The sequence below is a fragment of the Palaemon carinicauda genome, chromosome 4, assembly GCF_036898095.1.
Source record: "Palaemon carinicauda isolate YSFRI2023 chromosome 4, ASM3689809v2, whole genome shotgun sequence".
NCBI classification, from domain to species: Eukaryota; Metazoa; Arthropoda; class Malacostraca; order Decapoda; family Palaemonidae; genus Palaemon; species Palaemon carinicauda.
In genome coordinates, this window is record NC_090728.1 from 188,042,693 (window position 1) to 188,059,719 (window position 17,027).

Below are 17,027 nucleotides of genomic sequence, written 5' to 3' on the forward strand. Positions count from 1 at the left end.
ATTTTCCGGGCAGTACCCGTGTAGCTAATGTTGCTTATGTGAAAGTAAAAAATATCCCCGAAATAATGACTCGCTGGGTTTGCGATCGCAATTCAACATGTACTGCTTGCCAGAACATAGGAGTAGTGATATTATTTTAATTTTGCGAGTGCAGCGAGCCACAACAGAGCAAAAACAATTAGAACTGTAGCCAATATCGAGGCCCAATAACATTTGGTAGAGTAAACTCACATTATCACCAACACTGGAAATTGCCAATGTCCATTACAGATGTACTACCAATCAGTTTATGATAAATATTGAATAGTAATACCCTTATTTTATCCTTTACATTCCTTTACGATATTTATTTCCTTTATGTTCCTTTATGCTTTTCAGTTACACCCAGAAGTAATTCTTATATCTCAGGATGCTGATGATCTTATGTTAATTAGATTAGGGCCAGATGAAAATATAGGCCTATGAGGATTGTATCAAATGTTGGTTATGCTAAAAAACATTGGAACGCAATTTTAGATAAGCTAACAGAAAGAAATGAAATCGTTACTAGATGACTGTGAGTTTAAGAAATGGGTTATGGTTTTTTTTGGAGAGGGACTAGTATACTTTAGTCTTTAAGTATAGGTGGCTAACGTCATCAGTGGTGCTTTGAAGTCGCCAGATACCCCCAAGTAAGCCTAGGGAATAGCAAATGATGAGGAAAAGAGCTTGCTAGAGTTTCTGGTAATCTAAATCAGATTGACAGCAAGTCAGTCTAATTATTCTAATTGTAAAGATTATTGTCTACTTTATTTATCAAAGCATTTATCAAAATGATAAAGGGTTGAATTTTAACTGGTAAGGCATATCACAATCATGAAAGTCAGAATAATAAAGGGTTGAATTTTAACTGGTAAGGTATATCACAATCATAAAAGTTGAATATTCTTGTTTATGTTATTTACAATATCCACTGCCTTTGGTTAGAGTTCTCTTGCTTGAAGATACACTCTGGAAAACCATTCCATCTTGTTTCTCTTCCTCTCAATTTTGGTTTTATTTTTATAGTTTATATATGAAAGATCCAATTTAATGTTGTTGCTGTTCTTAAAACTTTCTAATTTGATTGTTCATTGCTTCTCTTATAGTTTATTTATTTCCTTGTTTCCGTTCCTCATTGAGCTATTTTCCCTTGTTGGAGCCCTTGGGCTTATAACATTCTGCTTTTCTAACTAGTTTTGTAGGTTAGCTTATAATAATAATAATAATAATAATAATAGTCTATTGAGAAAAGAGACTAAAATTAATGCTACTGAGGCAGCCATTGTTTTCAATCAAACTTGCCTTAAAGACGGTCTGCTTCTAATTTAATAATAATAATAATAATAGTCTTCCCAATAATTAGCCTTAAAAAAATTACGTTTTCTGTGAAATTTACCTACTTAACTCCGTTTTCTTTGACTCACCTTTTGTTTTGGTTACTCCAGATAGGTTTTGTAAAGTAACCGACCCGTTCCAGTCTATTGGGGGGGATTGTTTTGGTCAGAAACGTCATATTTGACTTTTACCTTTCCCGGTCAGCAGGCAGGTGGAAAGAAGTCATGATAATTGACGACATAGGGATGGAAACATATGACGAAGAGGAGGGAGTGATACTGGGCAGTGGCTCAGTGTCAGAATCTGAGGAAGATGACACCCAACAACAGCCCCCTGCCACTTCAGTCATCGTGACCAATCTCGTGCTTCAGATCTTCGATGATTCGGATGAAAGGGTAAGATGGCTTCAATGAATCAACCAGGGTGGATTTTAGCTCTTTAGGAATGCTAAGGTGTAATTTTTTAGGTGTTAGTTACGTCATGTAGAAGCTTGTGGACATTGTTCACAGGATTAGGATAGTTTTGCTTTGCCCTTCTTTAAGTGAGAGGAGACTACCTGTAGGCCAAAGTAGGTCGAGATCAGGCTTCCAGGATAGGTAAGTACTCTAAGCCTAATTGGTAAAATTATAGTTAAGGACAGAACAACATTTAGAACAAAAAAGGGGTGAATGTAGTTCGTTGGGACAGGGTAAGATAAGAGTACGGCAGTCTAAGGATACGGCTCCTAGGTTAGGTTAGGTGGAGAACCTTAGGTTAGGTAGGAAATATTCGGTTAGGTGATGTTCTTGTGTCTGTTAAATGTGGTTTTTCACTCTGTCCCAACAAACTACAAAGGCTCCACAAAAAATATTTTTCTGGAATTAAGCATTGTGTTTTCACTGAATTTGATCTTCTTTTCAATAGAAAATAAACCAAAAATCTGTTAGCCGTCTAATAATTTGGATATTATTTTAAAAATCTAATGATTTTTGCTCCGCCGTGCGCTCGCTTTGCTCGCGAAAAAAGAAAAACATCAAAGTCCTATGTACTGGCAAGCAGTACTTGTTGAGCAAAGGACACAAAGCCCATTGATTATTATTTCTTAGTGTTTTTATTTGCAGTGAAAATAAGTGTCTTTTTTTATGAAAATGTACTTTTTCTATAGGAAACTACTATTTTTTAGTAGAAAAGCTTTTTCCGTCTATGTCAACTACCTCAGTGTAGCATTGACATAGACAGGAGGCATTTGTAAAGTAGGACGATGTTATTGTGAAGGATTATAATATTGTAATGCCAATTTCAACTAATATTGGATGGCTATTCGAATAATAGTAGGATACTTGGGGTGATTGTAATTTGTTTGGACAGGGTAAGATAAGAATACGGTAGTGTAAAAGGGTTTTGCAGGGGCATAGCCCCCCAGTTGGTAAAGATATGGCGCCTAGGTTATGTTAGGCGGAGTCCCTCAGGTTAGGAGTTTCTTGTCTCTTGTTTACCTGTTAAATTTTGGTTTTTCATTCTGACCCACCAAACTACAAAGATTTCAAGGAATGTAATACTGTAGGGGTAATTGTTGGCTAATGTTGGTTGCAGCATTTTTAATGTAATAGTAATAAGTAATAATAGGATATTCTTATTTTTCACCAATATTTGTAAATTAATCCTTCATTTTTCCATCTGGATATATAATGTTTAATGCATTTTGACAATTATTGTGGTTACTGTATTTAACCACCAGTTTTACCTTTTTTAACTTCTATAACGCACTGTATAAAACATTCTAAGGGATTACCTGTAAGCAACTGAAATAAGTGTAATGTACTAGTAAGAAATGGCAAATTGGCTTATGTTTATTATATAGTACTGTAAAAAGTGTTTAAAAATGCAAATGTCATATTCCATCTGTAAAACAATTGCAGATAGAATATTTGCATTGATGCATACTAATGTAATTTTACCGTCCCCAGCCTTGCCTGGCCAGGGAACCTTGCCCCCCCCCCCCCCCCCCTACACCATCACCTAATCGGATGTAGAAGGCCAAAAGTTATTTAAAGTACAAAAGATATATTTTATCATTGTATTTTTATTTTGGAAAGGACAGTACTGTACTTCATTCATGATAATGTACTAAAGAGTTTTGGAAATATTGTACCGTGATAAAAGACAGGAACATGTCACTGATTTTTTTACAAGATGTAATTTTGCTTTTCAATGAAACACGATTCTGTTGCTATTATCTTATTGGTCAGTTATTTACCGTAATTCCTGTGTATTAATTTTTGCAGGCGTTATTTGAGGTGCTTTTCCAAGAGATTGATGAGACGGTAACCTTCCAGTACTTCAAAAGCTTCAGAAGAGTTCGTGTCAACTTTAGCACAGCAGCGCAGGCTGCTGCAGCTCGAACGAAGGTTCACATGATGGATTATAAAGGGAAAATCATCAAGTGCTATTTTACTCAGGTATGTCATTCATAACTAATGTAATATTATTCTTTATTGGTATACAGTACAGTATATCCTGTAGTACTTTTAACCCTTTTACCCCAAAAGGACGTACTGGTACGTTTCACAAAACTCATCCCTTTACCCCCATGGACGTACTGTTACGTCGTTGCAAAAAACTGCTATTTAGATTTTTTTTGCATATTTTTGATAATCTTTTGAGAAACTTCAGGCATTTTCCAAGAGAATGAGACCAACCTGACCTCTCTATGACCAAAATTAAGGCTGTTAGAGCAATTTAAAAATATTATACTTCAAAATGTGCTTGAAAAAAAATAACCCCTGGGGGTTAAGGGTTGGAAAGTTTCAATTAGCCTGGGGGTAAAAGGGTTAATCTATAAATACAGTACAGTATATGTAAATACTGTAATAGCAATTAGTACAAGTTTGTGTTAGTCATTGGCCATTGTTTTTCAATCAGTACCTACAGTAGTATTATTTAAGGTTCTTTGTACTTATGGGCTTATGCTTTACCTCTACAGTACTGTACTGTTATACCCCACCTTACATCCTAAATTGGTTCCAAGAGACCCAACTTGAATTGATTTTTTTATGTAATTCAGATTTTTGCCCTATAAAATGACTTATGTTCCTTATAGTGTACTCTACATGCACTAAACATAAAAAAGCATTCAATACCTACTGTCATTTCATATAAAACAGATACCTATATAAATAAGCTTACCTGTGAAGTACAGTACAGTTATTTATAGCATAGCATTTCATGTTTCTGTACATCCTAGAAACTGAATTAAGTTTGGTAAAATAGCTTAAAATGTATTTTATTTTTGCATTTAATGCATAAGGATACGTAATTTAAAATCGGAACTGAAGTAAAGTTGGAACTGGGATATGGATAAGCAACTTAAAATAGGAACTTAGGTAAAGTTGGATTGAGATATGGATAAGCAACATAAAATTGGATAGGAAATGAAGTGAGCGATTGGTTTCTGGTGAGAGTGGGGCTGAGACAAGGATGTGTAATGTCGCCATGGTTGTTTAACTTGTATGTTGATGGAGTGGTGAGAGAGGTGAATGCTCGATTGCTTGGACAAGGATTGAAACTGGTAGACGAGAATGATCATGAATGGGAGGTAAATCAGTTGTTGTTTGCGGATGATACTTTACTGGTTGCAGATGCGGAACAGAAGCTTGGCTGATTAATGACAGAATTTGGAAGGGTATGTGAGAGGGTAAGAGTAAGGTTATGAGATGTACGAGAAGGAAAGGTGGTGCGAGGTTGAATGTCATTTTGAATGGAGAGTTACTTGAGGAGGTTGATCAGTTTAAGTACTTTGGGTCTGTTGTTGCAGCAAATGGTGGAGTGGAAATATATGTACGTCAGAGAGTGAATGAAGGATGCAAAGTGTTGGGGTTAGCGATGGGAGTGGCAAAGAATAGAGAGTTGGGCATGGATATAAAGAGAGTTCTGTATGAGAAAGTGATTGTACCAACTGCGATGTATGGATCGGAGTTGTGGGGAATGAAAGTGATGGAGAGACAGAAATTGAATGTGTTTGATATGAAGTGTCTAAGGAGTATGGCTGGTGTATCTCGAGTAGGTAGGGTTAGGAACGAAGTAGTGAGGGTGAGAACGGGTGTAAGAAATGAGTTAGCAGCTAGAGTGGATATGAATGTGTTGAGGTGGTTTGGCCATGTTGAAAGAATGGAAAATGACTCTGTTAAAGAAGGTGGTGAATGGAAGAGTTGATGGGAGAAGTACAAGAGGAAGGCCAAGGTTTGGGTGGATGGATGGAGTGAAGAAAGCTCTGGGTGATAGGAGGATAGATGTGAGAGAGGCAAGAGACCGTGCTAGAAATAGGAATGAATGGCGAGCGATTGTGACGCAGTTCTGGTAGGCCCTGCTGCTTCCTCCGGTCGCCTTGGATGACCCCAGAGGTAGCAGCAGTAGGGAATTCAGCGTTATGGATAACGGGAGAGGGTGGGCTGCGTAACCTAGCAGTACCAACCGAACTTGGTTGAGTCCCCTTTTTTTCATTTGTTTTGATGTAGGCTACCCCTCAAAATTGGGGGAAGTGCGTTGGTATGTGTATGTATATATGTACATAGATACAGGTTACATAATAGGTGACAAGTTGCTAGGATTTTCAGGTGACCTTGCTAAGACAGCGATCACTCAAGTACCAGTGACATGTCATCTCACCTTAGCTATTTAAGCTGTACTTTAATGATATTGTTGTACATATATTACAGTAATATACACTACAGTATCAGTGAGTGTTGTTAGATGGGAACAACAGTGTTTTGTTGTAAACTGCTAAATGGTCATTCCAACATTGCTAAAATTACACCCCTATTTTAAAGGGCTCGGATTTGTACGGCTAGGAAAAATACAAATAACTGTACTGGTAATTTTATAAATTTTGTAAATTTTTCTGATCATTCCTCTTGTTTTTCCTACCAGTTGTTTAGCTATTTCATTCAATTTTTGTTTATGTTATATAATTACAATCATTATTTGTATTTATATTATTTTTATTTTTTTTTTATATCTATTACCAAACCTGATTATTATTGGAGCATTATTGAGAATTGAAAATATAGATGAATTGGATGATAAAGTGTACAGAAGAAAAGTAAAGAATATAAAGAAATTTAGCTAATTAAAATAATTCTTTGTTGTATTGAGAAATTGTATGCATGATTTACTTTGTATCCTTATTCAATTACTACAATATAAACAGCCTAGATATGATGATAAAGTATGGATTATTTTTAGGTAGATTTTTCATTCAGTTAATATTATGATGTGGGATATTTTTCTAAACCTTATTTCTTATTTTTTTGTGATTAAAAATGTACTTCCCTTTGTTGATGATTTTTTATAATTTCATTTCTTCCCACAAGCCTATTGTACTGGGGAGCAAATTACAAGGTGGACCACACCTAGAGCCACCAAAGAGAGACAAACAGTTTTTGATATCACCACCTGCTTCACCTCCAGTAGGATGGGAACCCATTGAAGAAGCTGAACCAATTGTCAATTATGACTTGATTGCTGCTGTTGCTAACCTTGCTCCAGGTAAGAATTGGAGACAGTGTTTTATATATGGTTAATTTGAATGCTGTGCTGTTGTATCTCTTTTTATACTAAGGCACTTCCCTCAATTTTTGGGGGTAGCCGACATCAAACAAAGGAACAAAAGGGGACCTTTCCTCTCTCCGCTCCTCCCCAGCCTGACAAGGGATTCAGCCAAGCTTGGCTGTTACTGCCATTTTATGTAAAATATGTTTGTTCCGTAACCGAAATACAAACCACGCTATTTACAAAGGGTATTACTTTTAGCGTAGCTGAAATGGCGAGCCATTAGAATTTAACGAGGGTGTATTACCCCCGCGCTAGTTAGCGGGGGGGTAGGGGAGTGGTAGCTAGCTACCCCTCCTCCCCTCACACACAGGTGAATACCCACTTTCACTTTTGGCTCGGACTGTGACAGACGTCTCTGTCTTGGTCCTCGCATGGCAGCCATTGTCTGTTTTGTATTTACTTAATCGCTTACTTTTCATTTACTCAATATATATGTAAACATGTTTTCATGTTTGTATATATATTTGAGTATAGAAATAAGTAAGTTTCCTTTTCAGATGTGTGTGTGTAGTGTACGATATCTACGTGGAGGCCTCGGCAGTTAGGCCACCACGGCGTATTTTATGGGTGGCGATCGAGTTTGACTTATGTCTTTCTCTCTCTCTCTCTCTCTTGAGGTCGTTCACCCTTTTACTACGTGTTACTACGCCCTTGTAGCCTAGCTTCCTTTCCGTGTGGGGGGTTGCTACGCCGTACGTTTGTCTCAATTAGTTATGAATCTAATTGTAGTTGTTTTTTTTTTTTTTTTATTCAGCTTGTAGAACGATTCCTTTCGGGGTTTTCGTTCTTTCTTTAGTGTTCATTCATTTTTAAATTACATAATTACATAGTTACATAATTATAATTGTTATAATTCTGTTTTGGTTACAGCTCTCCTTCCGCGAGTGTAAGTGGTTGTGAGGGCACGTGCCTGTTGTGTAAGTCTTGTTCCTTTCCCTCGGGATTCCTCTTCGGAGCATTCCCGGGGGAATGAATGTGTACCAATATTATTTGTTTTATTTTTTTACAGTTACCGATCTAGTTCGTTTCTGTAATATAGCAACGGTGTGAGCTGTCTGGTTGAGTCCTGGGGATTCGGCTGTTGCTGCCTCCCCCCTTGTATTTTTGTCAGGGGCGTGTCTCCTTCTACTGGTAGTACTCCCGTGACGACGGACAGCTCTCCAGTTCATTTTAGAACACTCAGGAGGCTTGCCTCCTTGGGCGGATAACTTTCCTTCCGAGGGAAGTTTTTTTTCCAGTCCAGGCTTGAGTTTTTCCCCTTTTGGGGGGTTCTTCTCTTGCCTTTTTTTCGTGCGACTATGCTCTTGGTGCTGAGCGGTCGCACCTGCAGTTTCGCTCAAGGGGCTGGGCAACTGCAGGAGCTCCTCTTCGGAGGATTGCTCCTTTTAGGTCACTGGCTGACCAGTCTCTTCCACGAAGTGTTTCTCTTTCGTTCGCGAGAGAGTACACTCATAGAGACTCCTCTTCGGAGGTTTCTTCTGTTGCTGTTGCTGTTGGCCTCCCTCACCGTAAGGCCCTCCGTCCGCCTCGTCGTAAGGGCCTCTCATCTCCCTATAAGGGTGCTTGAGGCGCCTTTTTGGATCTCCGTTTGCAGCCTACAACTCCTTTTTCTCGATCTTCCGCCTTGGTGCAGATGGACAGCAGTCTGATCTCGTCTTCCGACGGGCAACGGTCTTCCTGACGGACAGCGGTCTTCCGACGGACATCAGTCTCCCGGCGGACAACGATCCCTTCGGGGCAAAGGGTTGCCCCCACGGGGGTTCTTCCCTTGCGTGTCAGGGTTTCCCTGCGCGTCCTTCTGCTCATCAGCGCTCTCCTGTTCGTCAGCGCTTTCAAGATGATCTTCCCTGCGGTTCCTGTTGGTTCCTGTTACGCGCCCTGTGCGCCCACGTTCGCCCTCGCGATCTAGAACTTTGGTTCAGGTCGGGGTCAAGGACTCTTCTTCTTTGCGCAGGCTTCCACGCGTAGCCTTCTGCTCGTCAGCGATCATCAGCTCGCCAGCGATCATCAGCTCGCCAGCGATCATCAGCTCGCCAGCGATCATCAGCTCGCCAGCGATCATCAGCTCGCCAGCGATCATCAGCTCGCCAGCGATCATCAGCTCGTCAGCGATCATCAGCTCGTCAGCGATCATCAGCTCGCCAGCGATCTCCGGATTGCCCACGTGTGTTACAGCCGGCACGCCAACGTTCTCCAACACTTCTGAAGGAACATGGTTCGCCAGCTACTAGCTCACCTGCGTATGCTGATCGCCATCGCGCGACCCTCAACTGCGGATGCTGATCGCCATCGCGCGACCCTCAACTGCGGATGCTGATCGCCATCGCGCGACCCTCAACTGCGGATGCTGATCGCCATCGCGCGACCCTCAACTGCGGATGCTGATCGCCATCGCGCGACCCTCACCTGCGGATGCTGATCGCCATCGCGCGACCCTCAACTGCGGATGCTGATCGCCATCGCACGACCCTCAACTGCGGATGCTGATCGCCATCGCGCGACCGCACACCTGCGGATGCTGATCACCATCGCTCAACCCTGCGCATGCTGATCACCATCGCTCAACCCTGCGCATGCTGATCACCATCGCGCGACCCTCAACTGCGTATGCTGTTCGCCATCACGCGATCGCCCACCTGCAGATGCTGTTCGCCATCGCGCGACCGCCAACCTGCGCATGCTGATCGCCATCGCGCGACCCTGGCATGCTGATCACCATCGCGAGACCCTGCGCATACTGATCACCATCGCGCGACCCGGCGCATGCTGATCACTGCTCGCGATCGCTCACCTTCGCATACTGCTCGCCAACGCACGATCGCTCACCTGCGCATACTGCTCGACCATCGCGTCGGCATAACACAATGCGCCATCGCCAACCTGCGCGTTAGCGCTCACCAGCTCACCACCGATCGCTTGTTGATCCATATCGCCAGCGGTCCTCCTCGCCCACGCGGCAGCGCGTTTCCTCACCATCGCGCTAACGCTTGCGTTCGCCGCCTCGGACTCGCTCTCATCCACCTGCCCACCCTCACGACCGCTCGCCCGCGCGACCGCTCGCCCGCGCGACCGCTCGCCCGTGCAACCAACCGCTCGCCCGTGAAACCGCGCGACCGCTCGCCTGCACGTCTACGCTCATGCTCTCCAATGTTCGCCCACGAGCGAACCAACGGTTTTTTCCATCGCGCAGACGGATGGTGTTCCGTCGCGCGAACCTACAGTGTTTCTTCGCACAAATGTCGGCTTATTTCTTGCAGTATCCATTGCTCGTCTATGGGTTATCGCTCGCCGACCACCAGGAATTCCCGTCGCGCGAGCTCCAGGGCAATTGCGACCACGATTCCCAATGGGGTTTTCGCAGCATGACCAGCCTGGCGAGTTCTTCTGGAGCGTATTTCCAGAACACTGCCTCACCCCGTAAACACATAGCATGGCACTTGCAAGAATAGGAGAAACTTAAGGGAGATCTGAGCAACACTCCTCTATTCCTGAACCTGGGTTAGCCCTTCCCCGTCATTCCCTGGAAGGATTTTTGGCGCGGGGGCTTTCCGTTCGAGATTTCTCCATCGGACAAGGGGTGACTGCTTACCTCTTCCTCTGGGAGCTTACCAGGTTCTTTCCCTCCTCGGTTACGGCCCGAGGTTTGGTTCAAGGAAGCTACAGGAAGATCAAGGGTACTTTCCTCCTCTCGAGCTCAGGCACCTTGGCCTTTCGTCGTTAAGTATCTAACTTGCGGACAAGCTCGATGTTATACCATCTGGACGCGCTGACTGAGGGCTTCCTTCGGGTGTCTCATCTGTGGAGGTCGACGACCTCAGACACCCTTCCATCCTTGAGAAGAGTTTGTTTGTGCCCAAGGACAGAGACTTAGACAGCTGCTGTGCGGAGTAAATCGACTTCCGGTTTCACTCCTCCAAGGCGCTTTCTTCCAGACTCTGCAGGGCTCCAGCGCCCTTTTCTTTCAACCACGTCGGCCTAAGTTATCGGCTACAACAACTGGGACAAGGTGTCCAATTGCAGTTTCCTCCTGTCAGGAACAGATGGCACGGGAGACTCCCCCGGGGGGGGCATAGTCCTAAAAGGAGTTCACGAACTCTAGGATTGCAGGTTTTTCGCTGGGAGGATGCTTAAGGTTACTCATCCGAATGACAGCTTCCCGATGCCCATTCCCGCACAATCTCTGTGAGTAGCCAAGGATATCGCGCCTGCCGTCTCTGTCAGCGAATTCAGTGTCTCTGAACCTCTATGCCATAGCGTCAGCAGAGTTGCCCGGTTGGGCAGAATGATCCATACCTTAGGCGAAGGTCTTCCTTAGGATCATCAACGGCTTCACCCCCGGCCCCCTCAGTCGATCCTTTCTTGTAAGGAAGGATCTGAGAGGGGATGTCCATAGTCGACCTCTCAGCCCTGATCAAGTTTGTCGAACAAACTTCGGCCAGCGTAGACCAGCAGAATCGATCAGACTGGTAACGAGGCGACAGGACTCCTTAAACCCTGGATCGGAAGGACGGGTACTTTCAGTTTCCATTCCATCCATCTTCCAGGGTGCTCGTCGAATTCAGCCTAGACTGCAAGTATTCCTGCTTATGATGCAGTGTGGCTATCCCACCGTGGCATAGCAGGTTTGTTTCCCCAGAGAACTCTCCCTGCCTTCCTCTTGGCCGCTCAGGTGCAGGCTTCCGCCTCCTCTGCTGTTTGGAGGGCTGGTCAACTCCGGTAGGCTCGGGTTTCGACCTTCTTCAGCGCTGGGACAAGCTTCCGGATGCTTACCATGAGTGTGGGCTCATGGTATTTTGCTTGGAGCCTTCTCTTCCTCGGCCTCAACATCTGGAGTATCTGGCCATGATATTGAGTCAACCGCCTTACCACCTTGGAAACCCCGCTTCTCGTCCGTCCAGCGAGGTTAAGCAACGTCGGTACTTGGATGGGTGACCACATGGGGATGCCAGATTCTGTTACCACATCCTCCGAGCCTTCCTTTCGGTTGACTGTGGCAAGACTGAGGAGAGTCACAGTACCTGTTCTCAGTCAAGCAGAGCTTTCAGCCCTACCTTGGAACGTTTCCTAGTTCTTTCCTCATTGACCCGTCTATAGTCCGAACGGTCGCCTCAGGATAAGTTCCATGTGGGGCGATCCAAGTTCCGGTGGCTTCAGGCAATGTTTAACCGGACTCCCTGGCCCTATGGGACCAGCGGAACTATTAGACCTGCAATGGGTGTTGACCTATGGAGCCTCTTGATGGTAGTGGATATTCTCGTCCTTTCCCTACATTCTTGATGCGGTTCTCGGACTCGTCAAAGGAAAGGGGGGGGGCATGTTCCGGTCCAGGCCTATGGTCAAGACCTGAAGGATACCTCTCCATCATTCAGGCAGGCTTATGGGCCTTAGTCTGGCCCCTCTTCAGATCCTACAGCTCCTGCCGAGTCGCCCCGTTGCGCGTCGACTTCATTCTAACCAGCAGGGGACGCATTTTCACACCTTCACATCTTGCAGTAGAGATACCGGGATGATTGAGATTCTCTCAATACCACCATCGGCTCTCTCATTCCAGGCAGGGGAATGTTTCTCTCAGACTATCCGAGCAGAGCCTCATAGAGAGAGTGTACCTAGGGGTCTTTGACCTTGGGTAACCAGCAAGTGCTGGTCTGGGGGACCTGATCGCGACAACTTGGAACCTCAAGCTTCCGCTAGTCTTCCCCCCAGTCTCAGACCCCGAGACTCTGGCAAGATGCATTCCGGTGATGGTGGGACAACTTCGACGCCTGCGTCTTCCCTCCTTTTTGTCTGCGGACAATGGGTCTCAACAAGACCAGGTTGTCTGTCAACCTTTCAATGGGAGAGCTCCACTGGGACTATGCGCAGAACGGTTTCTGGACCCTCTGCTTCCCCTGACAGAACTCCCGGGAGAGCTTCTCCCACGGCGCAGACTACTCAAGCAACCACACTGCGACATCTCTCCCGAACCGGGGCGTCGCTTCGGCTTCATGCCTGGAGACACTACGCTTCCTCCTCTAGAAGAGACAACCCGCTACAGTCGCGGTACGGAGGTCGCGTCATCTGCGATAGTCATCCACAGGGGTCTCCCAGGCAAAGTGAAGAGTCTAAGGTGGTTGGTGCCGTGGGAGATATACCTCTTCCCTTGAGGCCTCTTCTCCAGCAATAACGGTCTTATTGCCTTTCGGCGGGAGGAAACTCCTTTCCGCTCTCGGCAATGAAGCCTGTCGCTCAGCCTTTCCCTGACCTTCAGGCTTAAAGGAATAACTTTTTCCTGCCCGCTGGATCTATCCTCGCTCATGCGAAGCTACGATCGTCCCTGCCCTAGTCGGAGGAAGACCTCCAACTTGGAGCATGGCTCGGACTTTTAGTCCTTTAAGAGATCTTCTCAAGACCCTTTTACGACAGGCCTCGGATTGTATTCCGCCTTGGGTCTTCTGCTCACTCTGGCCACAGCCAGTGTGTAAGCAATCTTCTTGGTCTCTTACTACTCCCCCCTTTCTAAGGAAGAGGGGAAGGCAACATTCGGTCCGATTCATTCAAGATTTCGAGTCTCCATTCTGTGTCTGATGTCCCAAGACCTTGTCTTTCTTGCCAGTAAGGAATCGAGAGGTTAGCGCTGGGAACAGCTGCAGTTTGTCCTCAGTTGCAGCCGATTTGGGAACACAAGGAGGACATGGGGGGAGAGTCACCAGTATACCTCTTCAGCCCGGACTCAAGGACATTCATCTCGACCTGTCTTCAGACCCTCCCCCGTCACGTCGCCCTACAGCACGATGTTGGATACATCGCAACGTCCCTCGCCTTCGAGTAATACTACTCTGTGACGCAGGTGCTACAAGCTGGAGTCTGGAAGCGTCTGATGACCTTCGCAGCCCGCTTCCTGCAGGGCGTGACCCACAGGAGTCTCGATACGTTTTCTATCACTCTGTGGTGGCTACACAACAGCTGGTCTAACCTCAGGCTCCTTTTTGGACAGGTAGCAGAAGGTTGAGGGCATTGTTATCAGGTTTTAGTCTGCATGAACGAAAGAAGTATGTCTGGCCCTTACTTCTTTCTTCATCATCCCCTCTACGGGGAAGCAGCATCCTGGTCTCTGCATAGCTGACCTCGAACCTCTGCAGGTAAACCATGCTTCCTTGTGTTCCGAGTATTGAGTCAATACTTTCGCGTCCCCCATACCCTGACGAGGTGGTATTGGGAACGTCCTAACCCAGAGTTCCTTCTGGAACTCCAGGTCAACTGCCTAGGACGGGTCACACTTCTTCCTTCACACACAAGCTTACGTAGGCCACATGGTTCCTTGCGGAGCAAGGAACTTGTGAGGTGCAGGGACTCCTTTTCTCGAGTGCGACTCACTCGGATTCTGAGTCCCCGGGTAAAGCCAAAGCCAGTATGGCTGGGGACTTTCCACCCTTCCTAAGGGGTAAGTCACCCTTTGTAAATAGCGTGGTTTGTATTTCGGTTACGGAACAAATGACAAATTCGAAGATAATTTGTATTTTTCCTAACCATACAGACCTTAGCTATTTACACATATTTGCCCGCCAGCCCTGTCCCCCAAGACAAGTCCTACCTCTAAGTGAAAGTGAGTATTCACCTGTGTGTGAGGGGGAGGAGGGGTAGCTAGCTACCACTCCCCTACCCCCCCGCTAACTAGCGCGGGGGTAATACACCCTCGTTAAATTCTAATGGCTCGCCATTTCAGCTACGCTAAAAGTAATACCCTTTGTAAATAGCTAAGGTTTGTATGGTTAGGAAAAATACAAATTATCTTCGAATTTGTCATATAAAAAACCTGTTCATAACAAGTGGTACAGTATTTAACCCATGTTTAGAGGGTTGTGGAAAGCTCTTAGCCCGCTGCCTACATTGTAAATGGGTGCAAGGTTTTGCTGGTGTCGAGTAAAAGGTCACGAGGCTTGCGGTAATAAAGAGGAATATAGGCATACTCTTTAAAGGTTTAAAGGCCACTCATGAATAGCAGAAGCAAAGCAAGGGGCAGTGACATTTCCCTATCAAGCAGGACATGCCCTAGAGACTGGCCATATTACATATCAGCACCCAAGCCCCCATTTCCGTCCAAGCTAACACCAAGGAGGGCTAGGCAATGGCTACGGATGACTCAGCAGATAGACATAGGCTCCCACAAACCCTCTATCCCTAGCTCACAGGGATGGTGAGGTTGCAGCAGCCAAAGGAATTAACAAGTTTGAGGGGGACTCGAACCCCAGTCTGGTAATTACCAGGCAAGGAATCGAGAAACCTTCAAACCTCGGGTCCCAGACTGCTGGGTTCTGAGTCTTGGCCACAAAAGAAGGCACGAACTTGAAGGATACTTCTTTTCCACCCCTTTGAGTGAGAGACGTCGTATGACAAACCTTGGATCTCTCCCACTCTCTTAGTGGACGCCAAGGCCAGTAAGAAGACGGCCTTGAGGGTGAGATCTTTGTCCACGATATCCTTCAAGGGTTCAAAGGGGGGACGACACAGCATCTTCCGGACCTTGTCTAAGTCCCACTGGGGCACCCTCCTCGCCTGAGGGGGGCAAGACTGCTCGAAGCTTTTGACAAGCATCGCTATGTGTCTCGAGGCCCCCAGGTCGATGCCCTTCAGGAGGAAGACTTGGCCTAAGGCAGCCCGAACTCCTTTTATGGCTGGGATTGACATCCCTACTTTGTCCCTGAGAAAACCCCAGAAACTCTGCTATGTCTGGGACAGAGGCCTTAAGAGGTCTAACGTGCCTCTCAGAACACCACTTCGTGACGGAGGCTCATTTTGTCTGGTAGACCGCGGCTGACGACTTTCTCAGGTATTCCTGGATGCCGGGGGTAAAGCTACTGAGGGCGCGGAGCGGGGGGGTAACTATTCAAAACTCTGGTCGCAGAGAGAGATAACCAGTGATCTCCTAAAAGAAAGTAGTTCTCGGTAAGTATGTTAGGAAAAATAAAAATTATTTAAAATTTTTTATTTTTATGCCAAATGCTCAGAGAATAGTGTGTTGTTAGAAGGCATAAACCCACTTTACTTTTGGACCGCATGTAAGTATCAACAATGTAATTATTATTACAGTTTCATTATTATTAGCCAAGCTACAACACTAGCTGGAAAAGCAGAATGCTACAAGCAAATAAAGAAATTATAAGTAAGCTATATACTGTACAGTATGAGAAATGATAAATATAGAATATATTATCAGTAAAAAACGTTAAAGTAGGCAAGTTATGTTTAAACTTTGGAATGAGACTTATGTCAAAATGTTCAACAGACAAAAATTTGCAACCAGTTTGAACTTTTGAAGTTCCAATGCTGCAACCACCAGATCTGGAAGATCATTCAACAATCTAGTCACAGCTGGAATTAAACTTTTGGAATATTGTAGCATTGACCTTGTACTATTTACAGAACGTCAGTCTGGGAAGATCTTAATGCAAAAGAATTATGAAAAATAATATGCAACATGCACAGAGAACTAACTGAATGACAGTACTAAAGATTAATATCAATATCATGAATATGGAATTTGATAGAACACAAGTTTTTATCCATCAGAAAGACTCAGCAGCAGAAGATGGGTATTCAGACTGTTTATGTTGCTTGGAAAAAGAAATAATAGACTATGTCGAGTTCATACATACATACATATACCAAGGCACTTCCCCCAATTTTGGGGGGTAGCTGACATCAACAAATGAAACAAAACAAAAAAGGGGACCTCTACTCTCTACGTTCATCCAGCCTAAGAAGGGACTCAACCGAGTTCAGCTGGTACTGCTAGGGTGCCACAGCCCACCCTCCCACATTATCCACCACAGATGAAGCTTTATAATGCTAAATCCTCTACTGCTGCTACCTCCGCGGTCATCTAAGGCATCGGAGGCAGCATCAGGGCCTACCGGAACTGCGTCACAATCGCTCGAGTTCATGATAGATATATAAGATGCAAGAGAAAAGAAAAGAGAACTACTGTATATCGTAATTCAGTGGAAAATTCTGATCAAGCTTTTACTACATTGTCTTTTGGTGTCAAACAGTAGAGATAGAAATTGGTGTTCAAGTACTAAATGAGAATTTAGTTATGTTGGAAA

General features: G+C 44.8%; 1 protein-coding gene across 1 annotated transcript in view; it reads left to right on the forward strand.

Moving 5' to 3' along the window:
* Positions 1–1,467: 1,467 nt before the first annotated feature.
* The window catches only part of sra (RRM_RCAN_like domain containing protein Sra), a 28,695-nt gene continuing 13,135 nt past the window's right edge, over positions 1,468–17,027 (forward strand). Inside the window, exons 1-3 of the mRNA XM_068372900.1 lie at positions 1,468–1,751; positions 3,621–3,794; positions 6,705–6,879. Of these exons, the coding sequence (XP_068229001.1) occupies positions 1,581–1,751; positions 3,621–3,794; positions 6,705–6,879 (520 nt within the window). The 5' untranslated portion in view covers positions 1,468–1,580. The remainder of the gene's footprint in view (positions 1,752–3,620; positions 3,795–6,704; positions 6,880–17,027) is intronic.